Source organism: Oryctolagus cuniculus, chromosome X (assembly GCF_964237555.1).
Source record: "Oryctolagus cuniculus chromosome X, mOryCun1.1, whole genome shotgun sequence".
NCBI lineage: Eukaryota > Metazoa > Chordata > Mammalia > Lagomorpha > Leporidae > Oryctolagus > Oryctolagus cuniculus.
In genome coordinates this window covers 96,075,449-96,101,902 of record NC_091453.1, presented here as the reverse complement: position 1 = coordinate 96,101,902, position 26,454 = coordinate 96,075,449, and the positions used below count along the sequence as shown (strand labels likewise).

Sequence of the window (26,454 nt, the reverse complement as noted above, 5' to 3'; positions counted from 1 at the left end):
CTCAAATTCACAGAAGTATTCTTCAGAGTGTCATCAACAATTCATTTGCATGAAAATCACATAAGGGTTTTTTCAAAATACAGTGCACTAAATTTTATACAAAGTAATTTAAGGTGAGACCATGGAATGTGTAGCTGAAGTGGAGTAGAGATGAAAGGTTTTGGAATAGATGAGGACAGAGAATCATGACTTTCAGATTGCCAGTTTAAGCAGGAAGTCATAGTGGAAAAACTGGGAGATAGAGTGATTTTGCCAGAATATAATTGACTAATATGTTTTTCCTTCATTAAAAAGGGAAAGCCAACCAGGTAAGACTAAGAACAGTCAACCAGGCAGAGAAAATCAACAATTGATTTGATAGATTGGATGTGGTCATTAAAACAACAAAATTAGCAATAACGCACCAAAGAATTGCCTTGATTTATTTTCACTTTTCAGCTGGTTGTTTGGCACTTTAAATCCAGCCTTTTCTGATGAACTGAACCTACCTGAAGTCATTAAATGTTTGGTTTTTCATTTTGATTAATAACTAGGGATACAAATTTCCATTTTCTCATAATTTTTATCCTAAAAGCAGGAAATCTCAAATTGAGTCACTGTCTACTGTTAAGTTAGAAACTGTTTCTATCTATGTCTTCATAAAAAAGACAGATAACACTGTTTGGAAATACATTATTTGAAGTACAGCATGAACTACATACTCTTGAGAATCAACTCGCTTGTGTCTTTATGGAATCCCAGGGCTGCACTCAAACTAAATTTGATGGCCTATGAATATTCTGCTGTGGCTAGAAATATTCTTCTTCTAAGAAATCTACTAATGTGCTTTGTTATTATGTCAAAACAGCTATCTACATGGCTCTCCATAGTTAAGTATATCTTGTTAAAAACATGCTATTGAACTTCAAAATATTGTAACATATTACTTCATCTTCAGAAAAGCTGTGAATATTCTTATTCATTCTTTGTAACTTTAATAGCAAAAAAAATCACATAAAAACAATTGCCTCCTTTGAAAAGATTACTATACTAGGCCCTTTACTGTGATAAAATTAAGTCAATTCTGATTTCAAAATTAAACCAGATGAATGATGAGATAACATAAGAGAATCAGCTCTTCTCTTTATGTATCTACTAATTCTATGTATCATTCATGGTTTTCCAAGACAAATTCCTTGGTCCATATATTGTGCTACTAAATTATTAATGCACAAGAAGCCGATGATAGTACACAGCTAAGCAGAAACTAAAAGATGCATTAGAAAGTGTAAGAGGTGTGAAGAAGGAATAGACTGTCATTCTTGCTATGATTCTTCTATTGAGAAGCTAAGAGATTATGTTGTTTAAAAACCTAGAGAGAGGAGAGCCGGAAAATGAGGGACAGTTGGTTTATACAACTCTAGATAAAGGAAAGACACAAAAGAAAACAAATACTGAGTCACTATAGAGTGATTTTTTTCTGTAGAGGGGAAGAAGCACTAACATAATTTATACAAGCAGAGTCCAAATCTGTGCCAGGTCTGAATATCTGCAAAGCTATCAAGAACTATCCTGGGCCGGCGCCGCGGCTCAACAGGCTAATCTTCTGCCTTGCGGCACCGGCACACCGGGTTCTAGTCCCGGTTGGGGCGCCGGATTCTTTCCTGGTTGCCCCTCTTCCAGGCCAGCTCTCTGCTATGGCCCGGGAGTGCAGTGGAGGATGGCCTAAGTGCTTGGGCCCTGCACCCCATGGGAGATCAGGAGAAGCACCTGGCTCTTGCCTTCGGATCAGCGTGGTGCGCCAGCTGCAGCGCGCTGGCCGCAGTGGCCATTGGAGGGTGAACCAACGGCAAAAAAGGAAGACCTTTCTCTTTGTCTCTTTCTCTCTCACTGTCCACTCTGTCTGTCAAAAAAAAAAAAAAAACTATCCTGTTATTGTTTTCTCCAATAGAATAACCAGCAGATTCTGCTAAAAAAAAGTAGAGTAATTGTAGAAATCAAAATAAATGTAATAAATGTAATACGTGCCAGAAAAGAGTTTATGGAAAATGGAATTAAAAAGCAAGTGTGCTTTGGTGCCTCAAATTCAGAAATCCATGCACAATTTTTCATGACACATTTTCTACAAAATTTTAAAGATCTTTTCTACAAGTATTCTACAAGACTATGACGTTTCTCTTTTTAAAAAATTCTAGTGCTGGCATTGTGGGGCAGCAGATTAAGCAGCTACTTGTGATGCTGGTATCCCATATTAGAGCACTGGTTCAAGTTCCAGCTGTTCGCTTCTGATACAGCTTCCTGCTAATGTGCCTGGGAATGCAACAGAAGATAGCCCAAGTACTTGGGTCCCCTACAACCCACATCGGGGAACTGATTGGAGCTCATGCCTCCTGGCTTCAGCCTGGTACAGCCTGCTAAGGCCATTGAGGCCATTTGGGGAGTGAACCAGTGAGTAAAAGATGATTGATATCTCTTTTTCTCTCTCTGTTTCTCTTTTTCTCTCTCTCAGCCTTTCAAATGTTTGAAAGGCAGAGTTACTGAGAGGCAGAGGCAAAGAGAGAGAGAGGTCTTCCATCGCTGGTTCACTCCCTAAATGGCCTCAATGGTCGGAGCTGTGCTGATCCGAAGCCGGGATCCTGGAGCTTCTTCCAGGTCTCCTACGAAGGTGCAGGGGCCCAAGAACTTGGGCCATCTTTTACTGCTTTCTTAGGCCAGCCATAAGCAGAGAGCTGGATTGGAAGTGGAGCAGCCAGGACTCAAACCTGCGCCAATATGGGATTTTGGCGCTGCAAGCAGAGGCTTAGCACACTACAACACAGCACCAGCCCCTCAAATAAATAAATCATTAAAAAATTCTATACTTACCAAAAATTATTTTAGTAATTTTATTCGTTTTCTAGCTATTGTATTAATTGCTAAGGCTCTCATAACAAAGTACCACAGGCTGGGTGGCTTCAACAACAGACATTTATTTTCCCAACATCCTGGAGCTGGAAGTCTAAGGTCAAGGCGTTAACAGGGTTGGTTCCTTGCAAAGCCTCTCCCTTTGGTTTGCAGATAGTCATCTCCTCCCTGTTTCTAAACATGGCCTTTCTTCTGTGTGTCTGCGCCCTAATTGCCTCTTCTTATAAAAGACAGGTCCTATTGGAATAGGACTCACTGTAATGACCTCGTTTTAACTTGATTATCACTTTAAAAGCCCTGTGTCCAAATACAGTCATATCCCGAGGTGCTAGAGGTTAGGGCTTCAATGTATGTATTTTGGGGGCCATAATTCAGCCCTTAATATTATTTCAACTATCCACATACATTGATTCAAAGAGAGTTATCTGTAAATATATACCATCTAATATGAATTTACAAATCAGATATTTGGCAAAATGTAGTTGACTACCTTTTAAAACGTTTGACCCATCTGCAGAATCATCAACATCTTTCTGCTCAATACCTCTTCTGTTCTAGGTGCCAATGTAGGTGCTAGGGCTAAAAAGACAAAGGAAATAAATATCTTACCTTAGAAGAGTTTGCAGTCTGGAAGAGGTGAAATAATATAAGCACATAAAATAAAATGTACTAAATATTATTAAAGTGGAAATGTAATGTTGAAGGAAGAAATTCAGCCAGGCTCATAGTGATCCAATCACAGTAAAGGAATTTATCAATCTCCAGAACACTGCCTAATTAACACCACTGCATAAAGTCTTAGAGTTTATTAATTTGAAGACTTAATTTATTTATCTGTTTAGTTTTTTTTTGCCTCAAGCATTAAAGCCATTTGACATAGATTTCTTTTTTAAAAAAATGATAAAACCATTTGATATAGATGTTTTAAAAATACTGTATATGCCAGCGCTGCTGCTCAATAGACTAATCCTCCGCTTTGCGGCGCCGGCGAGTTCTAGTCCCAGTCGGGGCACCGGATTCTGTCCCGGTTGCCCCTCTTCCAGGCCAGCTCCCTGCTTTGGCCCAAGTACTTGGGCCCTGCACCCGCATGGGAGACCAGGAAAAGCACCTGGCTCCTGGCTTGATGCACCGGCCACAGAACGCCGGCCGCGGCGGCCATTGGAGGGTGAACCAACGGCAAAGAGGAAGACCTTTCTCTCTGTCTCTCTCTCTCACTGTCTACTCTGCCTGTCAAACAAAAAAAAAAAAAAACTTTATAAACGGATGTGTTTATATTTTTCAAAAAAAGTTTAGTAGAAACATGTTAATTTTTGTCTTAATAAGATGGTTATGACCTTGCAGACTATGCTATCCAAATTAAAAATCAGTCATGATAGGATACTATAAGCTAAGCCATAATTAAATACAAGGCTATATAAAAGAATTCAGAAATCCAAGGATAGTTAAAAAAAAAACTACACTTTGTTTGCCAAGAACTAGAATGATCCCTAATGATAAATAACAGCCAGAATAAAAAGTGATAGGATTCATTATGAAGTATTGTATCACTTAGACAGATATCTACCTATAAAAACTGTACTACAATTATGATACACCTTAAGAACCATTAAATCCAATCTAAATTATTTTTCATAATACTTCAATTTTTCCTGGTAAGGCAAAATTGATCACAAATCTCTACATATATCAATGATTTTTCAGTTTCCATCTCGTTTCTCTTTAGTCTGTCAAATCTGCTATTAAAAACAGAAAAAGATGGGGCTGGCACTGTGGCATAGCAGGGTTAAGTCACTGGTTGTAATGCCAGCAGTGTCATTTCAGTTCTAGTCCTGGTTGTTCCACTTTTTCTTCTTGTTTTTTTATTTTTTTTATTTTTAAAGATTTATTTATTTATTTGAAAGTCAGAGTTACAGAGAGGCAGAGGCAGAGAGACAGAGAGAGAGAGAGAGGTCTTCTTTCTACGGTTCACTCCCTAGATGGCCTCAACATCCAGAGCTGTGCTGATCTGAAGCCAGGAGCCAGGAATTTCTTCCCGGTCTCCCACGTGGGTACAGGGACCCAAGGACTTGGGCCATCTTCTACTGCTTTCCCAGGCCATAGCAGAGAGCTGGATTGGAAGTAGAGCAGCCAGGACTAGAACAGGCGCCCATATGGGATGCCGGCACTGCAGGCGGTGGCTTTACCCACTACGCCACAGTGGTGGCCCCAGCACCACTTCTGATCTAGATCCCTGCTAATGTGTCTTGGAAAGCAGCAGATTATGACCCAAGTGCTTAGACCCCGTCACCCATGTGGGAGACTCAGATGGAGTTTCAGCCTCTTGGGTTTGGCCTGCTCCAGTCCTTGCCATTCAGGCCAGCTGGGCAGTGACCCAGTTGATGGAAGATAATCTCCCTCTCTCTCTCTCTCTCTCTCTCTCTCTCTCTCTCCCCTACCCCACCCTCTTTCTCCCTCTCCCTCTGTCATTCTACCTTTCAAATAAATATAAGTATTTGAAAAAAGTAAAAGCAGAAAAACAGATTTTAGGTTAGAAAATGTTACCAAGAAAAGATCAGAGAATCCCCTTAGAAGCTGTGTATCAAGATGGTACTCTGATGAGTACAATAAATAAAGAGAAATATGGCATGAGAAATGTTAACAACAAGGATAAAGCTGTCAAGGACTGATAAACCCATTTCACAAAGTAACCAACATTTGCTTCTTTTTTATTTTTAATTTTTTATTACAACCTTTGCTTTTTATACATTACTTCTTCCTTGGATTTTTTTTTGAAATGTAATCAGTGTGTTATTTAGCTTTGAAAATATAAAATGAGAAACTTGAATTAAATTATTTTATGGTCCTGGTGAGGAACTTTGAGGGATCTCAGATTTTATAATATGAACAAGTTAACAAGTTGCTCAGTCAGTTTCGTAGGTTCTGGCAGAAGATGCAATCATCCAAGGTCAGAGACAAAGGACAGTTTATTAACACCAGCAACAGCAGTTATCAGAGTATCAACATTTGTACCAGTTCCTTGAGCCCCACTTCCCCCAAGGTGATCCAAAGACAGCTAGAAGATATCTTCTCATGAAGTAGGCATATTGTAGGAGAATTTATCATTTATAATATACAGTAAGCTCTGGAGGGAAACTATCTGTTTTCCATGACTATTCACAATATATTCTTTTTTATTTGAGATACAATTCATATACCATAACTTTTTCAAAGAGTACAATTCAGTACTATTGAGAATATTCACAAAGTTATACAACCATCACCACTCTATAAGTAGAGAACAATTACCATTATCTGAGAATAAGCTTATTATTTATTTATTTATTTTTAAAGATTTATTTTATTTATTTGAAAGACAGAGTTACAGAGATAGGTAGAGACAGAGAGAGGTTTCCATCTGCTGGCTCACTCCCCAGATGGCTGCAATGGCTGGAGCTACACCTCTCTGATGCCAGGATCCAGGAGCTTCTTCCAGGTCTTTCACGAAGGTGCAGGGATCCAAGGACTTGGGCCATCTTCCACTGCTTTCCCAGGCCACAGCAGAGAGCTGGATTGGAAGAGGAGCAGCCAGGACCAGAACCGGCACCCACATGGGATACTGTCCCATCAGGCCAGGGCTTTAACCCACTGTGCCACAGCGCCAGCCCCTAAACTTCCTATTTATTAATAGTCACTCACTATTCTCCTCTTCCAAACCCTGGGAGTCACTAATATGCACAAGTCTCTATGGATTTGCCCATTCCAGACATTTCATGTAAATTGAATCAGGCAATAAGTGGTTTTTTGGAGCTGGCGCTGTGGTATAGTGGGTAAAGCTGCCCCCTTACTATGCTGGCATCCCATATGGGTGCCCGTTCAAGTCCCAGCTGCTGTGCTTCTGATCCAGCTCCCTGCTAGTGTACCTCGGAAAGCAGTAGAAGATGGCCAAAGTGCTTGAGTCCCTGTACCCACATGGGAGACCCAGAAGAAGCTTCCAGTTCCTGGCTTTGGCCTGGCCCAGCCCTGGCCAATGTGGCCATTTGGGGAGTAAACCACTGGATGGAAGATCTCTCTCTGTCTCTCTGTGTAACTTTGCCTTTCAAATAAGTAAAAATAAACCTTAAAAAGATGTGGCTTTTTGTGGCTGGCTTCTTTTGCTTCGCATGTTTTCAACGCTTCTTTATGTTATAACATGGATTTACAGCTATGCCACATTTTATTTATCTATTCATAAGTTGATGGATATTTGGGTTGGTTCCATCTTTTGGCTATTAAGGACAATTGTGGTATGAATATTCACATAACAGTTTTTGTGAAAACATATATTTTCTTCAAAAATTTTATTTACTTATTTGAGAGGCAGGGAGAGAGACAGACAAACAGAGCTCCCATCCGGAGGTTCACTCCCAAAATGCCTAAGAGCTGAGAATTCAACTTAGGGCTTTCATGATGGTGGCAGGGACGCAACTATTTGAGTCATCATCTATTGCCTCCCAGAGTGCCCGTTAGCAGGAAGCTGGAATCAGGAGCAGAGCTGGGACTCAAACTCAGACACTATGGGTATCCAGAACAGCATCCTAACTGTGGTGCCAAATGCCTGTCCTGACAGATATTTTCTATTCTCTTGAGAATATATCTAAGAGAAGAATTGCTGAGTCATATGGTTACTATGTTTAACTTTTTAAGAAACTTCCCAACTGTTTTCCAAAGCAATTTGACCATTTTATATTCCCATTAGCTATGTATGCATGTTCCAGTTTCTCTACTACTGTGTCAATACTTACTATTTCCCATCTTCTTGATTATAATCATTATTGTGGGAGTCAACTCGTAACTTTCTGTGGGTTTTATTTGCATTACCCCTATGGCTAATGATATGGAACACCCCGTTCATGTGCTTTTTGGTCAGTTGGTCTTTCTTGTATCTTCTTTTGAGAAATGTCTATTTAAATTCTTTGTCCCCTTTTTCCTCATTGGGTTCTGTTTTTATTATTTTTATCATTGACTTTAAGAGTTCTGTATGTGTTCTAGGTACTAGACCTTTATCAGAAATGCAACTTGCAAATATTTTCTGCAGACTGGCTTTTCCCTTTCTTGATGGTGTCTACTGAAGCAAAAGAATTTAATTTTGGTAAAGTTCAATTTGTTGATGGCCCAAGTCCTTGGCCCCTGCACCTCATGGGAGACATAGAAGAATCTCCTGGTTCCTGGCTTTGGCCTGGCCCAGCCCTAGCTGATGTGGCCATTTTAGGAGTGAAACTAGTACTTGGAAGATCTCTTTCTCATTCTTTCTCATTCTCTGTAACTCTTTCAAATAAGTGAATATATCTTAAAAATAAAAGAGAGAGAAAAGCAAAGTTAGAAGGCTAACATCTGATTTCAAAACTTGTTTTTAACTATAGTAATCATGAAAGTAGTATGTTGACCTAAAAATAGATAAATAAATCAGTGGAACACAATAGTCTATAGTTAAACCCATATATCTACATATACGTGCAACTGATTTTTTATTTTTTAAAATTTTATTAATATAAAGAGAACATATTTGATGTATTTCATATGTATAATACTAACATATCTATACTTCCCTCCCTCCCACCCTCCCTCCCCCTTTCCTTACTTTTTTTCTTAGAAAGATTTACTATTTACTTGAAAGGCAGAGTTACAGAGAGTGAGGGAGAGCAAGAAAGAGATTTTCCATCTGCTGGTTTCACTCCTCAAATGGCCCCATCAGCAGGGGCTGAGCCAGGCTGAAGCCAGGAACCAGGAGCTTCTTCTGGGTCTCCCATGTTGGTGCAGGGACCCAAGCACTTGGGTCATCTTTGGCTGCTTTCCCAGGCCATTAGCAGGGAGCTGGATAGGAAATGGAGCAGCTGGGACTTGAACTGGTGTCCATATTGGATGCCGGTGTTGTAGGCAGCGGCTTTACCTGCCATGTCACAATGCTGGCCCTCTCTTTTTTTCTATTTTTTTTGCAAAAACATAATTTAAATTCATTCTATTATCATAGTCTTAATACACCACTAACCATAATATTCGACAGGCAAAAAGTAGAAAGGCCACAGTTCCACAGGAGTATAAACAAGGGCTAAAAAACAATCAAATCATAAGATATCTGTTCCATTCCTATGCATTTATTTTTGTATTTTGTGTTAACTATCGAATATCAGAGAAAACATATATTTGTCTTTTAAAGGTACAAAATGAAGAAAAATGTAGGAGTGGAGAGAGGGTAATTTTTTCAATAAATGGTTGAACAATTGGTTTCCATATACAAAACTTCATGGGGTGGGCATTTGGCCTAGTGTTTAAGAAGCCTGTGTCCCATGATAGAGAACCTGGGTTCAATGCTACTTCTGGCCCTTACTCTAGCATTCCTGCTAAAACAAATCCTGGAGGCATCAGTGAGGGTTCCAATGATTGCGTTTCTGCCATGCATGTGGGACACCTGGATTGAGTTCCTTGCTCCCAGATCCAGCACCAGCTCTACCTCAGACGATTTAGGCATCTTGCGAGTAAATCACTGGATGGAAGCTCTGTCTCTGTCTGTCTGTGTCTCTCTGCCTCTCAAATAATTTTTAAATGCCAAAAACTTCAATTAATACCTATGTCCTTTAACTCAAAATGGGTCATAAACCTAAATGTAACACCTAAAATATGAAAACTTTAGAATGAAAAATTGGAAAATCTTTATTGGTTTGCCTTAGGTAAAGATTTCTTAGATATCCTACCCAATGTAAGTCCCTAACATAAAAATAATTAAATTAGACTTCATCAAAATAAAAAACCTCTAATTTTCAAAAGATATTGTTAAGTGAATAAGACAAGGCATAGACTGATAGAATATTTGCCAAAGCATATATCTGATAAAGGACATTCATTCAGATAAAAAGAATCTCAAAATTCAGCAATGAGAAAACCATCAAGCCAATTTTAAAAATAGTCAAAATATTAGAATAAACACATGATAAAGATATTGGGATAGCAAATAAACAAGTGAAAAGATGCTCAAATCATTAGTCATTAGGAACATACTAATTAAAATCATAATGAGGTACTTCCACACATGTGAATGGCTAAAATTGAAAAAGAATGGCCTTAACAAGTGTTTCCAACTCGGTGGGACAACTGGACCTCTTATACATTGGTGGCGGAGTTGCAAAATGATATAAGCCTTTGAAAAGCACTTTGGCAGTTTCTTAAAATTTAAACATACACCTAACATATGGCCAGCCATTCCACTCCTCTTAGAGAGTTCCTCAAAAGAAATAAAATCTGATATAAGCACAAAACACTTATATATGAATATTCATAAAATGTTTCTTTGTTCCTTTTTTTTTTGGTAATAGCCTAAGACCCAAAAGTTCATCAATGAGTAAATAAATATACAAACCATGTTATATCTGTATGAGTATAATGGAATACTATTTAGCAATAAAAATACAACAGCATGGATGAATCTCAAAATAATTATGCTGGGTGAAATAAGCCATAAAAAGTAAATAATATGATTCTATTTATAAAGCTGTATAAAATGCATGTTCATCTTTAATAACAGATATCAGTTAAGTTTTTGCCTGGGGTTTAGGCTGGCGCAGGTGGGTGTGGTATACAGAAACTTTTTAGGGTGATGGACCTGTTCATTTTCTTGATCAAGGTGATGATTGCCCAAGTTTATATAATGTTAACTTTTACCAAGTTATAGAGTTATATATGTAGTTTATTGTATGTCAGTTATATCACAGTAAGTGTTCAGGGAAATACATATAACTGTGAGAAATAATAATAGTAGTTAACATTTATTGAGTATTTAATATGCATTAAGCACTATGCTATGTATTTTAAATGTATTGATTAATTTCACTATTTTTTTTAATTTTTTTTTGACAGGCAGAGTGGACAGTGAGAGAGAGAGACAGAGAGAAAGGTCTTCCTTTGCCATTGGTTCACCCTCCAATGGCCACTGCTGATCCGATGGCAGGAGCCAGGTGCTTCTCCTGGTCTCCCATGGGGTGCAGGGCCCAAGCACCTGGGCCATCCTCCACTGCACTCCCGGGCCACAGCAAAGAGCTGGCCTGGAAGAGGGGCAACCGGGACAGAACCCAGCGCCCTGACCGGGACTAGAACCCGGTGTGCCGGTGCCGCAAGGCGGAGGATTAGCCTAGTGAGCCGCGGCGCCGGCCCAGTTGAGGGTTTTTAATGTAGAATAAGGCAGTTTCATAGGCCAAACTCCTTGCTGAAATATCAAGAGTCTGGATTACACTAAATGTCTTGTTTCTTTCAAGCACACACTCAGATAATTTTGGAACATTACTCCCCTACCACCTACTTCCCCACACAGCCCATCTCCTTGACCCCATTCCCACGCTTGCAGTTGCTTGTTTTTCTCTCTGGCAATATCAGAAGTTTCAAAGCTTTTCTAAAGCATCAGAAGCAATTGAGTCACATCATCTTTTACTAATCTACCACTGTTGTGCTTTGTTCACTCATGGCAGCTTCTGCAGGTTTGGATTTGATCCATCTATCATACCATGTACTCATACTCTGTTCTCATGCTTCACTTAACATTTGGTCTCCTATTCTACTCCAGTTATTGCTGCATTTTAAATGTGCTGTGTAGCACTTTTAAAACATCTGCATAGAAGAATTGTTCTTGGGAAGGCCGTCAAAATTATACCATTTAGCGACCTACTCTATTACCCCCCTCCTGAATTCAACTGCATCTCTATTGCTGGTACCTTGTTTTTCTCCCTCCTCTGCAACATAACCCTCTTGCTCATGACTTGTTTGAATCTACCTCAGTGGTTCTCAAAGAGAGCGTGCATCAGAATCATCTGGAGGGCTTGTTAAAACACTTTCTGATCCCGTAAGTCTGGTTGGTCCTCTTGATTTTTTGTTTCTAACAAGTTTCTAGATAATGATGATGCTGTTGGTCTGGGGACCATAGTTTGAAAACCATAGCTGTAATTTAATACTGTTCATGTTGATCACCTCTTTATCTCTATGGCTTATCTTCTTGGCCTTTTCTTTTGAATTTTTGATGTGCAAATATGGCTGGCATGGCTAAGAATCCTCACCTCTGAGGGCTACATAGTGAATTCTCTGAATACGCCATAATCACCTAAAGGCAAGTTTCTAAATTAGAACCAATGATCCTGGGTCATTCTAATGTTAGAAATGTAATGTGCTGCCTAGAGGTGAGAGCTTAAAATGTATGGTTTATGTTTTGAAGATCTTGAAATATTTTCAAATATTTAACTGTCCAAATTGAGTTAGTTCAGCTTTCTAGAAGTAATGGAGAAGAATAAACTTAGAAAGTGGAATGCAATCTACGCCTGAATAACCAAAATAATTGTGGTCTCTCATATTCATATTCTTTCTGTCATTCTTAAAATAGACCTATTTGTAAATTTAGGATTACCTTTGCATATATTTATTTGCATGGCTTTTTGTGTTTTTTAATATACAAGCACATATCCAGGCAATCCTTGACTTACTGTAATTTGCATGTTCTAAACCTCTAGCACTTACAGCAGGCTTCTAGCACACAAATATTACAGCAATCACTCTTCTTTCTGATGCATTTTAAATACTGCTCTCTCTGGCTCCTAGCTTCAGTTGAGCTCCTTGGATGTAGTCACACTCTGTAATCCCTGCTACTGTGTGTTTGGTCACAGGCCAACACCAGCAGAAACTTTCATGGTCCAGGAATTGGGAGAGGAGTTTAGAACTACTGCTTCTGGCAGAAAGGGGGAGAATAATGAACTAAGCTGAGTAAAGGAGAGAAGAGAGGGAAGAAAGAAGGAAGGTAGAGGAATAAAAGAAAGAAACTGACAAGATATACATGGGAATGTCAAGTGTGGGTACCATTTTCTATGAAGAAATGAGACTTTTATCTTATTTGAATGTTTAACTGTCTCTGAAAGTAATTGCAAAAGTGGAGTTCTGACTGTTGGTGGGAATGCAAACTGGTAAAACCACTATGGAAGACAGTTTGGAGATACCTCAGAAATCTGAATCTAGTCCTACCATATGACCCAGCCATCCCACTCCTTGGAATTTACCCAAAAGAAATGAAATCAGCAACTAAAAGACTCATCTGCACCTCCACGTTTATTGCAGCTCAATTCACAACAGCTAAGACATGAAATCAACCTAAATACCCATCAATGTAAGACTGGATAAAGAAACTATGGGATATGTACTCTATGGAATACTACACAGCGGTTAAAAAAAATTTGGTCATTTGCAACTAAATGGATGAATCTGGAAAACATCATACTTAGAGAAATAAGCCAGTCCCAAAGGGACAAATAACATATGTTCTCCCTCATCTGTGACAACTAATAGGGTACCTAAAAGAAAATCTGTAGAAGTGAAACTGACACTACAAGAAGCAATTACTTGAACAACCCTTGTCTTGACTGTCGAGGAACAGTTTATTATTTCATTTTTTATTTATTCTATTTTTCTACTTAATACCATTGATTGAACTCTTTATTTAACATAGAATTAATCAAGGGTGTATTAAATCAATGGAAATTGGATCCCAGTTAAAAATAAGAGTGGGAATGAGAGAGGGAGGAGCTGTACAGTTCAGCACACATTCCCACAGACTTACCCCTAAGGGTTAAGCTAAAAACTTGCCATGGGACTCCAAATCCCATTATGATGGGTGGTACTAATCTCATCTTATGCGATAAAGTGATCACATTAAGTATGAATTGATCATATAGATAGGATTAAAAGTCAAAGGGATCACATAAATAAGACAAAGTGTCTGGTAATAACAACAGATAGAATTACAAAGGAGAGAAAGTTCCAACATAGGAAGCAGTCCACACAGCAGACTCATAGAATGACAAATGCCCTAAACAGCACTCTGACCTCAGAATCAGCCCCTAAGGCATTCTCATCTAGCTGAAAATCCCATGAGAGCATTTCAGGCATGGAAAGCCAAAACACAGTGGCAAAAATGGTTCTGCATGAAAGATCTCTGCGAGACCCCAGCGGAAAGAAGGGACCATCAAAGAAGGATGCACTTTTCTCAGAAGGGAGGAGAAAACTTCCAGTTTGCATTTGGTCCTGTCTAAATACCAAAGGTATTTGTGGACTCAAAAGGCTTCCATAGCCTTGGCAGCTCATGTCAAGAGCCTTGGGTGGTCACTGAGGTAAAAAATAAGAGTGTTAATTGTTAAATCAACAACAGGAGTCACTGTGCCCTTACTCCCCATGTTGAACCTCTGTCTGTAATGAGTTGTACTATGAGAATTAATGGTAAAACTTGTCTTCAAACTGTACTTTATACTTTGTGTGTCTGTGTGGGTTCAAAGAGTTAACATTTCTACTTAGTATAGAGTTGGTCCTCTGTATATAAAGTCAATTAAAAATGAATCTTAAGAATGGAATGGGAGAGGGAGTAGTAGTAGGTTGGGAGTGGGCGTGGGAGTGCAGGAATGGGAGGGAAGAACCACTATATTTCTAAAGGCTGTACATATGAAATTTGTATTCATTAAACAAAAACCTTCTAAAAAAGTAGGGTTCTGGGGCTGGTACTGTGGTGAAGCAGGTTAAGCTGCTGCCTGTGGTGTAGGCATCCCATACCGGCACCAGTTCTGACTGACCCACTTCCAATCCAGCTCCCTGCTAACGTGCCTGGGAAAGCAGCAGAAGATGGCTCAAATTCTTGGGCCCCTCCACCCATGTGGGAGACCCAGATGAAGATCCTGCCTCCTGGCTTCAGCCTGGCCCAGTTCTGGCCGATGTGGCCATTTGGGGAGTGCATCAGTGGATGGAAGACCTCTCTCTGTGTCTCTCCCTTGCTCTAACTCTGCCTTCTGAGTAACACTGGCTTTATTTTAATGTGTCTAGTCTTTTGGGGTACTGATTCTAAAACAAATCTGCTCATCAGTTTTCTAATTTCCATCTTTAATGTCACTATAGATCTTGTGCTTTCTGACTTTATTAAAGGTAACGTGTGGCCTCTGTGTTACTACACTCCTATGGATCCCATCATACCTGTCCGAATTTTTTTCTTGGAATCCAGTCATTTGACATAAAAAAGGGTTTTTCCTTCTAGATTCCAAATCTGCATTATAGTATCACAGTATTACCACCCTCCCTGTCATTTAGTACTGAAATTTCAGCAACTACCATGAGTAATACCTTGTTAGGTTCTGTCCTTGCATTATTTCTCTCCCCTGTCCACATGTAGAGTGAGCGTACCACCAATTTCTTTCTTTGTTTCTTATAATCCTTGACACTCTTCTTTGATGATCTTACCTACTGCCATATGTTCAACAAATATTGCTATATAAATGATGATAAATTTTTGTCTCTGTCTCCAAACTTTATCAGAAACACAAGATCTAATTTCTAATGATATCTCCATCTTCATATCTTGCAGTCACCTGAAATATTGCTTCTATATAAAACTCATCTTCATATTTTTACAAATATATCTGTACTCCTAAATTTCCAGTATGGATATAGTATTACCATTCTTTCTTTTATTCATTTTTTACGTAAAAAGTTCAGTAAGAAATAAAATGATTTTAAGTAGTAAGTCAATGTTACTAACATAGGACAAGACTGATCAAAACTAAAAAGCAGGCTTCTTTAGAACATTTACAAAATAACAAATGAAACTTTCCATATCTTTTTTCTACATTTTACATTTTTTTCCATCTTTTACATTTCCATATCAGGTCACTGAATCCTGAGGACCTTACCTCTGAAATCTGTTCCCCTCTTTCCATTCTTTTTTGTCCTGTACAATATCCTAGTTTCATGATCAAATGTATACCATTGACACATCTGTGGACCCTTGACCTGATATCTCTTAGGAAACAATGTATTGACCAAGAGATTTTCCCAAAAATTTTCTTAAAGATTCATGTGCAGGGGCTGGCATCCTATATTGGTGCTGGTTTGAGTCCCAGCTGCTCCACTTCTGATCCAGCTCTCTGCTATGGCCTGGGAAAGCAGTAGAAGATGGCCCAAGTGCTTGGGCCCCTGAACCCACATGGGAGACACAAAGGAAGCTCCTGGCTCCAGGCTTTGGATTGGCCCAGCTCTGGCTGTTGTGGTCATATGGGAGTGAACCAGCAGATGGAGGACCTCTCTTTCTCTCTGCCTCTGCCTCTCTGTAGCTCTGCCTTTCAAATAAATAAATAAATAAATAAACAAATCTTTTTTAAAAAAAATCACGTGCAACATTCTTGGGACAGCAGGTACTCAGGCAGCTCAAGTACTTGGGTCCCTGCTACCTATGTCAGGGAACTAGATAGAGTTCTGGACTCCTTGTTTCAGCTAGTCCAGCCCTGGACTAGCCCTGCAGGCATTTGGGGAGTGACCAGAAATTGGATGATGTCTTTCTCTGTCTCTGTTTCTCCGCCTTTCAAAAAAAGAAGACAAAAGTTAAAAAAAAGTTTAAAAAGCCATATGGGCAATTCTCCTCAAAGCTGGCCTTCCGAATGAATCTGATGCCAATGTAGATATATCTATTTGCTTTTTTAAAAGAATTTATTTACTTTATCCAAAGGGCAGAGTTACAGAGAGAGGAGGTGAGGGGGGGTGGTGCTGGTGTTGTGGTACAGTGGGTTAAGCCACTTCCTACAATGGCAACATCCCATACAAGTGTGAATTTGATTCCTGGCTGCTCCACTTTTTTTTAATTTATTTGACAGGTAGAGTTATAGACAGTGAGAGAGATAGAGAGAAAGGTCTTCATTCTGTTGGTTTACTCTCCAAATGGCCACAACGGCTGGAGCTGTGCCGAACTGAAGCCAGGAGCCAGGTGCTTCCTCCTGGTCTCCCATTCGGGTGCAGGGCCCAAGCACTTGGGCCATCCTCCACTGCTCTCCGGGCCACAGCAGAGAGCTGGACTGGAAGAGGAGCAACTGGGACTAGAACCCGGTGCCCATATGGGATGCTGGTGCCGCAGGTGGAGGATTAACCAAGTGAGCCATGGTGCCGGCCTGCTCCACTTTTGATTCAGCCAATGTGCCTGGGATGGCAGGAGAAGATGGCCCAAGTAGTTGGGCCCCTGCCACCCACATGGGAGACCTGGTTGGAGTTCCAGGCTCCTGGCTTGGGCCTGGCCCAACCCCAGCCATTGTAGCCATTCAGGGGAGTTAATCATCAGATGAAGTTCTCTCTCTTACTCTTCCTTTCAAATAAATAATTAAAAAAAAACCAAGAAAATACTTTCAGTGAAAGAAATCAATCACAAAAGCCCAACTATTGATTCCATTTATACAAAATGTCTAGAATAGGCAAATCTATAGAGACATATAGTAAATCAGTGGTTGTTTTGGCCTAACAGGTGTGGTTTGGGAGGACTTGGGGGAGTTGATCATTAAGGAATCAAGAGTTTCTTTTTGGGTGATGGAAACATTCTAAAATTGTGTGCTAGTTGCATAGTTATGTGAATATACTAAAATCCACTGAATAAGATAATTTAAAAGAATGGATTGTATGATATGTGCATTGTATCTCAATAAAGCAACTAAAATTGATATAGAATATATGACACAAATAAGCCTGTTTTTAGGCTTCCCCACACAATGAAAACATGTTTCTTTTATTTACAGATCTTAAACATGTACTCCTTAATTTTCATGTAATTAATATTTTGAAAAGGTCAGAGAATAAACATAAACCACAAAATGAGATAATCGCTTTTAACTGCATAGTTTTAGTCCTGTTTTTAAACTATGTTCATCTTCAAGAGACTGCTTATGCTGATTTTTTTAAAGTTTAAAACTTCATAAAAATTAGCATCCCTATGAATACTATCATGTTTCTCTGAGCCACATAATAGCAAGCAAATTCAAAGTTTTCCTACTGTTCTTTACTGTACCTATGTCTTATAGATTGGACAATTCCCATACATGTTCCTTCAAGCCACTCTTGAACGTTGCTTTGAGGCTTTGGTTAATGCAAAACAGGGAAGCCTGTTCTTTGTTAGAAGCAGATTTTCCAGAGAAAATTCCAAAGGGTTGGTTTTCAGCATACTGTATAAAACTACAGAGGGCACCAATCTGGGCACTCCAGGTCTCTTATTGGCTTGACATTTTCCCCTAGAAGAGAAATTAGCACTGTTGTCTCGGATTGTGCGGCTTTGCTTCTAGCTCCTGCTTCTGAACCTTATAATCATCACACCTGAACCCATTAACCTTTACCTCCAGGTAAATGACCGTTACTGATGATGACTGTTTCCAGACGTTTTCTTCTTGCCCTCTTTTCCTCCACTGAGAAATCCTGCTTCTAATCAGAGAGGATTTAAACAGTATTTCAGTAGTTTGGATTTGTATCAGGTGAACCTACTGCTGCTCTCATCTCATAGACCTGTTGAAGTAATCATATATCTTGGGTACCAGTTTTTATTAGCCTGCGCCTGACTCTTTCCTTGACTTCATTTGATTTCCAGGTTCCTTTAGGACAGGTGTTTTGCCTTGTTCAGCAGTGTCTTGCCAGATCTCTAAAGGGATCGCTAATTTGTTTCTTAATCCCAGCCCTGTGACTGGATTCCTGCTCCATAGTGCTTGATTCAACTTCTGCCTAGTGCCTGCCACCAGATTTTCTGGATTCTATTTTCTGTCTGCCCGCCAGGATATCTACTGCTGGGCTGCCAGCGTCTGGATGCTTGCCTGTTCACTGCTTACGGTTAGTCTCCCCTTATGCTTTACCAGCCTGTCCATTCTCTTCCTGTTAGTGACCACAGGGACCGTCTTAGCGTTCCTTTGCTGCCCTAATTAGTGTCTTGTGTTTCTGGGTACCAAGCTTCTCGATCTGGCGCTGAATGCCAGTGACATGCACCTGTTGAGATGCCAGCTCCCACTTTCCCAGTCGTCTTTACTTTCCTTGTGCCAACATTTTAGTAATTCTTGTTTACTCTTTCTTCTCCTGTTGTTTTCTGGATCTAATTGTGGACAGGAATAGTTTGTTCCTTTTAAACATCTCTTGGATTCATTTATTTCTCTTCATTTCCTCTGGGGCTCCTCCAGTTTCAATCCTCATGACGCTATCTGGCAAGATTTTATCTAGTTTCAGCTAGAGTTCAGCAGTGGCGCCTCAAAGGGTCGCCTCAGAGGATGAGAGAGAAGCCAAGTGGACATGAGCATGTCTTGACTCCCACAGTAACTTCAAACACATCAGCTCAATCTGCAACTGTAGTATATACTGAGGTTCTGTGAACAGTTTTGTGTAGAGAAAACATTCCTGTACTAAAGGAAATAGAAGTGTGAAAATCAGCGCTCAGAGTTATTCTGCATATCACTGTCATAGCAGCTCCTTGAAACATTTCTTTTTTTATAGTGTTCCTGTTAAAGATCTTTATCAGTTATTACCACTCTATCTTACATTCAAATCTGTTTACATACTGGGAAAATGCTATAGGGATAACCACATTTCCTACTATTATTCAACATCTGTGTTCTCATGATTCTAGTCGAGCCCCGTTGGCCTCTCACCATTACTGGTCAGTATTGTTTGTAGAGCGTTCCACACGCTGCCTTTCCTTACTTCCTTTCTTTGCTTTGCCCATTCAAGTTTCATTTCTGCTTCATAGCTCAGCACCTCAAGTCTTAACTCCTTGAAAACTTCATCTATTTCAGTTTCAACTGATCTCACCCCTCTCCCATGTTATGCTGGAGTTAGAGTCTGTATCTCTGAAAGAGGCAGCTAATTTCCTTGTACTGTTTCAGGATTTTGTTTTCTCAGGTCAATTTTAGGTCTAATAATAGCAGGGCTTCTACCTTTTATAGTCTGTTCCATTACAAGCATTTGTGTACCACAAATAACACTTTAGCTATTGGTAAATACAGAATGATGTCAAAATAATGTAGAAGTCCAGATGATTCATGTGTGGATTTTCTTACTTTAGACTTGTGGTGATCAGCAGCAAACTTCCTCACAAATAGTAGTATATGAAGACTAAGGAAAAGTGAAGAATCCTGCACAAGATTGCCTTTAGTGACTGGTTTAGTGGTTAACTTGTAAGTTTTCAACAACATTCAACTATCTTGTGCAGCTGTGAAGACCTTTCAATGCATGGTTCTACAAGGTTGCCTATTCTTCAATTGGATTTTTAATTTTGGTGAAAATGGCGTCTAAAAAAAATGTGAATGCCCTTGGGGACCCAAATCAGGAAGGAGGAAGCATGACAGCTGGCAAGCATTGAGGACTGTGTTACTGGGTGCAAATGCCAGTGGAGATTTAACTGCTTGAGTGTTTTATTAGGATGGTTATTGTTTTCACTGATGTTCTGATTACAAAGTTGTATTGCATTTAAGTGACTTCCCTAACACTACTTTTCCTATATGCCCTTTTATTTTAGGTATGCAATTTTTACAGAAGATTCTCTAGGCTGTCATCTGCCTTTATAGCAGAACGTCTGGCACTCTTTTTAAACTTCTGCAACATCTAGTTTTGTGGCGGCTACATAATATATGTTTAATAAATATTTGTAGGCACCCTTTATTTTATTTCTTAAAGCTTTATTTATTAATTTATTTGAAAGGCAGAGTTACAGAGGCAGAGGCAGAGAGAGAGCGCGAGCGAGCGAGCAAGCGAAAGAGAGGTGTCTTTCATCCACTGATTCACTCTCCAAATGGCTGCAATGGCTGGAGCTGGGCTGATCCAAAGCCAGGAGCCAGAAGCTTACCGTGGGTCTCCCACGTGGGTGCAGGGGCCCAAGGACTTGGGCCATCTTTGACTGCTTTCCCAGGCCATAGCAGAGAACAGGATAGGAAGTGGAGCAGGCAGGACTCGAACCGGCACCCACATGGGATGCAGGCACTGCAGGTGGCGGCTTTACCCACTAAGCCACAGTGCCAGCCTCCAGGCATCCTTTAATTCTGCTGTGGTGCTAGAACCGGTTATTTCTCATTTTTTAAAATAAACGTTTCCAGGGCCGGTGCTGTGGCACAGTGGGTTAACGCCCTGGCCTGAAGCTCTATCATCCCATATGGGTGCTGGTTTGAGTCCCAGCTGCTCCACTTCTGATCCAGCTCTCTGCTATGGCCCAAGTCCTTGGGCCCTTGCACCTGCGTGGGATACCGGGAAGAAGATCCTTGCTCCTGGCTTTAGATCGGCGCAGCTCCAACCATTGCAGGCAATTGGGGAGTGAACCATCGGATGTAAGACCTCTCTCTGTTTCTGCCTCTCCTCTCTCTGTGTAACTTTTTTTTTTTTAAACAGGCAGAGTGTACAGTGAGAGAGAGAGACAGAGAGAAAGGTCTTCCTTTTGCCGTTGGTTCACCCTCCAATGGCCACTGCGGCCGGCGCGCTGCGGCCGGCGCACCGCGCTGATCCGATGGCAGGAGCCAGGAGCCAGGTGCTTTTCCTGGTCTCCCATGGGGTGCAGGGCCCAAGCACCTGGGCCATCCTCCACTGCACTCCCTGGCCACAGCAGAGAGCTGGCCTGGAAGAGGGGCAACCGGGACAGAATCCGGCGCCCCAACCGGGACTAGAACCCGGTGTGCCGGCGCTGCTAGGCGGAGGATTAGCCTAGTGAGCCGCGGCGCCGGCCCTCTCTGTGTAACTTTGACTTTCAAATAAATTAATAAATCTTTAAGTAAATAAATAAAATGTTTCTTTCCATTTACCTATGAATGACCCCAATTGTTTAGATGAGCATACGTTGCAGACGGAAGATGCAGAAAGCCAGAGGGATACAATAAAGATCACCAGAAACTTCCAGCTCAGTATGAAGATAGAACCTAGCAGCTTTTTATTTTTATTTCTGCCAGAGCTAGCTTTAAAATTCTGATTGGGTGCTATACTTGTAAGAGGCCAGAGGGAGAGCCTGCAAGGTCAGTGGGTCTAAAGTATGTTTTTGATACTCCAGCTGATGGGGATAGCCTCTTTCTTTCTTCAGCATCAGAGAACAGATGCTTCTTCATCCACCAGCCTATTTGGGTGTTCCAGGAAGGTAAAAAGTAAAGTAGGTGCAGTGAGATAAGCCAAAAGGTGCTTGGTTTATTATCAGTGGACAAAGTGTCCTTGGTGGAGGACAGTGGCTCTATTAGCTTCCAAAAAACGGCCAATGACCCTGATGCCTGAAGACGAAAGGGTTTTGGTTTGTTTGTTTTTAACTACTGTTTGCATTAACTGGAGCCAAATGCTGAAAAGCAAACATCAAGAATTAAGACACAGGCTGAAACAGCCATAATATAGTCAAATGTAGGTCTTATCAGGACCAAATATTTTCATTTTTTGCAGAAAAGATGACTGGTCTTTATTTACCTCAAGTTGGACGCCAAATGTAGCTAAGCCTAACCTGAGGATACGACAGTCCTCTGTGTGTCATATGGTATATTCTAAAGTGCTCCAGAAATGTCTATGAAGTATATCATAAAGCAATGTTTGAGCTTGGAGAGCGCCCCCACAATGGCCCACACCTCCTTCTGTCAAATAGCCATTACATGAAGCCACTGGATAAATAGGTCATGTCTTCTGCAGCATCCATTTTTACTCAGTATTTCAGGAAGGGAGACATGTATATAAACCGTGTGTATGTGTAGTGAGCCGAGTCTAAAATATACATCAAACTTTAAGTCAAACAGGAACTTCAACAGTGAAAAGTTACCTTGGGGCTCCTTGTCTACCCTGTCTGGAAGCAAGTATTCCCCTTCTCTGCTGTCCTCGGGTAGTTTATCTCCGTAGGAGAATGCACACCTGCATGATTGAGAAGACAATTAAGGACTTTGACAAAACTGGGATTAAAACTGTTTTCCATATCTAATGTTCTGTTCACTCTGCTGTCCAACTGAGTCACCGCAGCAAATCCGTATAATGAGCAGATTTTTTTTTCCTAACGCACAGTAAATTTAGGCTGCAGAGGAAAAGGAGTCACAGCCTGAAGATACCTTCCATAACAGGCATGTAGGCATGTCGATAGACTCAGCATCTAAATTTACAACGCAGCCAGCTTCTCCAGCATGTGCGCTTTTATTCTTTGCTGATGGTTCATTCAAGTCCTGCCCTGACCCTCTCAGGTTCTCAGTGTGGAACTTTTGTTTTTAAGGGGCCCCGTTTAAATAGGATGGAAGAGCTCTAAAATAGTATGCCTCTTCCTGAGGCCAAAATACTAGGTGCACCTCAAGGACTAAAACTATGCATTCAGGGCCCTACTGCTGCAGCATAAAAACACCAAGCATTTGTCAAGGGACTTATATTTTAAATAAAGCTTTGGCACACATGATCTTATTCAGCCCCCACAACAATCCGCAACCTAAACTAGTTCGGGAAAGTGGAGATAGCACTCAGTCCAACTGTTAGCTCCAGTTAGGTGCTTTGGTTAAAGAGCTTAATAACTCCTTAGGGATTAACGAAAGGGTGCCCGCTGCTTTAGCTACCAGGCAGCATGGGAATAAAGGAACGACTGTATTTCTTCAGTCACCACGCAATCATGGCAACAGCAAGCACCCACTCTTTCCACTTTGACCCATACAGTCTGTCTAGGCAATTAATCAGCGCTCCCCGTGGTTTTGCTATGGGGTGCCAGTTGCCTTGCTAATTAAACCTTCCCACAGGATATAGCCAGACCACACCCCTGGAGAGGCCTCTGCTAGGCAAGGTACTTCGGCCTACACTAGTGGAAAGCTGAGACTCCAGTCGCCAGTGAAACTCAACCCTAGTTTTCCTGAGTCTCAGTTTCCCCACCTCTAAAATGGGCTACCCCTCTCTTTCTTGAGTTCCCTCCCATTGCACGCGAGGCTAGTAGGAAGTGAAATCAGTGCTTCACGGCGGCTGAGAGTCTTCTGTTAGGCGCCGGTCGCCGCGCCGGGCATGCTCAGTAGCGGGGGCCACTCCAAGGCGAGTACGACTAGGAAGCAGCTTTAGGCGCCCGCCCGGGCGGCCGACTGCGGGCACTTTGATGAATCACGTGTGGTGAGGCCCTCTTAAAGAGATAGGCACCCACGTTCCCTCCGTGCTAAACACCGCCCTGAGGGCGGCGGCGGCGGCGGCGACCGTGGTATTGCAGCTGCTTAGGGGCAGGGCTGGCCCCAGCGCCCAGTAGTGGCGGCCGCGGCGTGGTTGCGTCTGGGGTGCCTGGGAGCCGAAGCCCCGGGGGCCTGAACTCGGCAGCTCCCTGAGCAGCCGCACAACCTCTCGGGAAGAGGTGCTACCCAATCGGCGCGGGGCAGCGCGAGCGCCCCGAGGGGCTTCCGCAGTTGGGGAGAGGAGGGGGTGACAGGGCACAGGTGACAGGGCCGGAGAAAGATGGAGCAGCCCGGGGCGTCGGCGTCGGGAGCGGTAGGCGGCAGCGAGGAAGCCGGCGGGGCCCGGAGCAACAAGCGGAGCACGGGCAACCGGGCCGCCAACGAAGAGGAAACGAAAAACAAACCCAAATTGGTGAGTGCTCCCGCAGCCCCCGCCGGCCTTGGGGACTGGGAGAGCCCCGGACTCCTCCTGCCGTTGAGCACGGGGGGACCCGGGGCCCCTTCCCAAGTGTGACCGCGACCTCGCTGTGCAACTCGGGGAGCCGCTAAAGGAGTGGCCACGCCGAGGCGCGGAGTCGGCGCGGGGGCGGAAGAGCACCCCCTTCTTCACTTAACCCATTTCTCGCTCTGGTCAGCCCCGGAGGCAGTGCGGGAAGGAGAAAGGCCCCACCCCAACTTGGGGAGATCCCGAGTAGCGGGGTAGGGCGGCTGTTTGTCCAACTTGTGGGCAGGAACCCTCTTTGCGCCATTCCATTTCCCTCCCGCCTCTTGTCAGTTGCTGTTGCTCCTAACACTTAGGGTCTGGGCTAGGGGATCCTCCCTCCTCTTCAGTCCACAAACTTGGGAGCCCACCCACAGCCTGGTAAATCAAGGGAAACACAGCGTAGGCCCCCAGTCTTTCTACTTTACCAGAAGCCTAAGGAAGAGGCGCCTACGTGCGTTTCCCCCGCCTCGCCTCTCTCCATGTGCTCTCTTAAGAAACATTTCTTTGGGAGTGTGTGTGTGTGGGGGGGGGGGGGGACGCGTGGGAGTTTGGAGCCTGGGGAGGTACCACCGACTGTCCTGTGAGTGTGATAGGCATAGTCGCACGGTCCTTCCACTTCGCTGATTAAAAACGTTCAAAAGCAGTAGGCAAACTGCAAGGCTCACCCTGCTGACAGTGTGAACCAGTGGCAGGGGTCCATTTCCTGCCACTGAGTGTGCAGGGGGAATGAAATCGATGGGGCCTGCTATAGCATTGGGAAATACTGGAGTTTCCTCAGCGCGACAGTTACAAGGGTTCCTCTTTTTTTTTTTTTTTTTTTTTGTAAACTTTCTAATTTGAGTGATATGAGGGCCAATGGTTCTCTTGCACGAACTCAGCAAATACTCCTTGGAACTGAAGATTGTTAGTCTTGAGCCGAAGCACGAGCCACATGTTGCATGTCTAGATTTCACTTTTCACCAGCAACTTGATTATGAAGGACATGGTGACATATGAGGGGGTTTTCAAAGAGTTCATAGAAAACGTGTGTTATGCAAAAACTATGCATAGAGTTCAGTTTTTTTTTTTTTTTTTTTTGCACCAAGGTAGATTTATCTTTTAATTCCATTTTTCCACATATTTTTGAAGTGCCCTTATATGTCAAAAGTTGTTTCCTATGGTTTCTGGCCATAGGATTGTTGTCTTCGTTTTCCATTTACCTTTCAATTATGGACTGTTTATGTTGGAAAACAGTGATCAAAGTACTGTCACTTTAAGAAATATGCGGTCTTCCATTATGTGGCAAGGGACCTTGTAAGATAGATTAAAAATGTCCTAGTTTAACGTTTCATCAATTACACCCTAACTTGAGGCAAATTGAGAACTTGCCAACTTGATGTGTCCTGTTATCCTAGACTTTAGAAATAAAGAAACTGAGTCATGGGCTCTTTGTGACTTGTCTATACTGGCAGAGGGTTAATGGGTTGAACGGGTGCTTGCACTGCATAAAACTTGAGTTTTATGAGTGTCTCACCAGAGTTTAACATATTTTAAAATTCTGGTGGTGTGATTTTGAAATTTATCAGTTTGTGGTGAAAGAGTGATTGTATTTCCTTTTCTTCTTGGATCCAGTACAAAACTGTGGTTTAGTCAGTGATTCAAAGTTTAAGTAAAAATGAAAATTAACTGAAAGTTTCCATGAATCGTTTAGCAAATCTAGCAAGAATGTCCCACTTAAGAAGTACGCTCTCCAGAAAAAGCGTTTATCTCTGTTAGTAATAACACCTTGATTAAATTCTTCCCTTCCCTGTGGCCATTTGTCCTGTTGCATCTTTTATGTTTTACTTGCTTTGACAAGGTAACTGGATAGTTATAAGATAGTATCACTTACAGATCCTAGCTAACTTCTCTGTTCCATGTTGAACATAGCTTGTTATATTAGAAGACATTTGAATCTGAGCATTTGATAAGAACAACATGGTTTTTCTGTTTTGCTCAACATAATATTTGAGCCTTATGTAATTTTATAAGCAGATGTGTTAGTGTTGATAATAACAGATTTAGGAAGCCATTGCAACACATTTTAAGGCAAGCAAGTTGACTATATCAGTAAGACTTGGTAAACTTTTTAGGACAGAGTTCGTCTTGGATCTTTAAAGTTTGAGAAGTAAGATAAAGCTT

The 26,454-nt window shown here is 41.6% G+C and overlaps 1 protein-coding gene and 1 long non-coding RNA gene across 4 annotated transcripts in view; one reads left to right on the top strand and one right to left on the bottom strand.

Moving 5' to 3' along the window:
• Positions 1–18,955: 18,955 nt before the first annotated feature.
• Positions 18,956–23,664, bottom strand: LOC138847519 (uncharacterized). Its single transcript, XR_011385364.1, has 3 exons — positions 23,530–23,664; positions 22,454–22,542; positions 18,956–19,088 (listed from the first exon to the last, which is right to left on the bottom strand). It is a non-coding gene; the product is annotated as an uncharacterized lncRNA (long non-coding RNA).
• Positions 23,596–26,454, top strand: part of DIAPH2 (diaphanous related formin 2) — a 938,294-nt gene continuing 935,435 nt past the window's right edge. For 2 of the 3 annotated variants that reach the window (XM_051827762.2, XM_051827761.2), the window contains exon 1: positions 23,596–24,222. In XM_051827762.2, coding sequence (XP_051683722.1) covers positions 24,091–24,222 — 132 coding nt within the window. In that variant the 5' untranslated portion in view covers positions 23,596–24,090. The remainder of the gene's footprint in view (positions 24,223–26,454) is intronic. The other variant, XM_051827763.2, reaches the window with a different exon arrangement.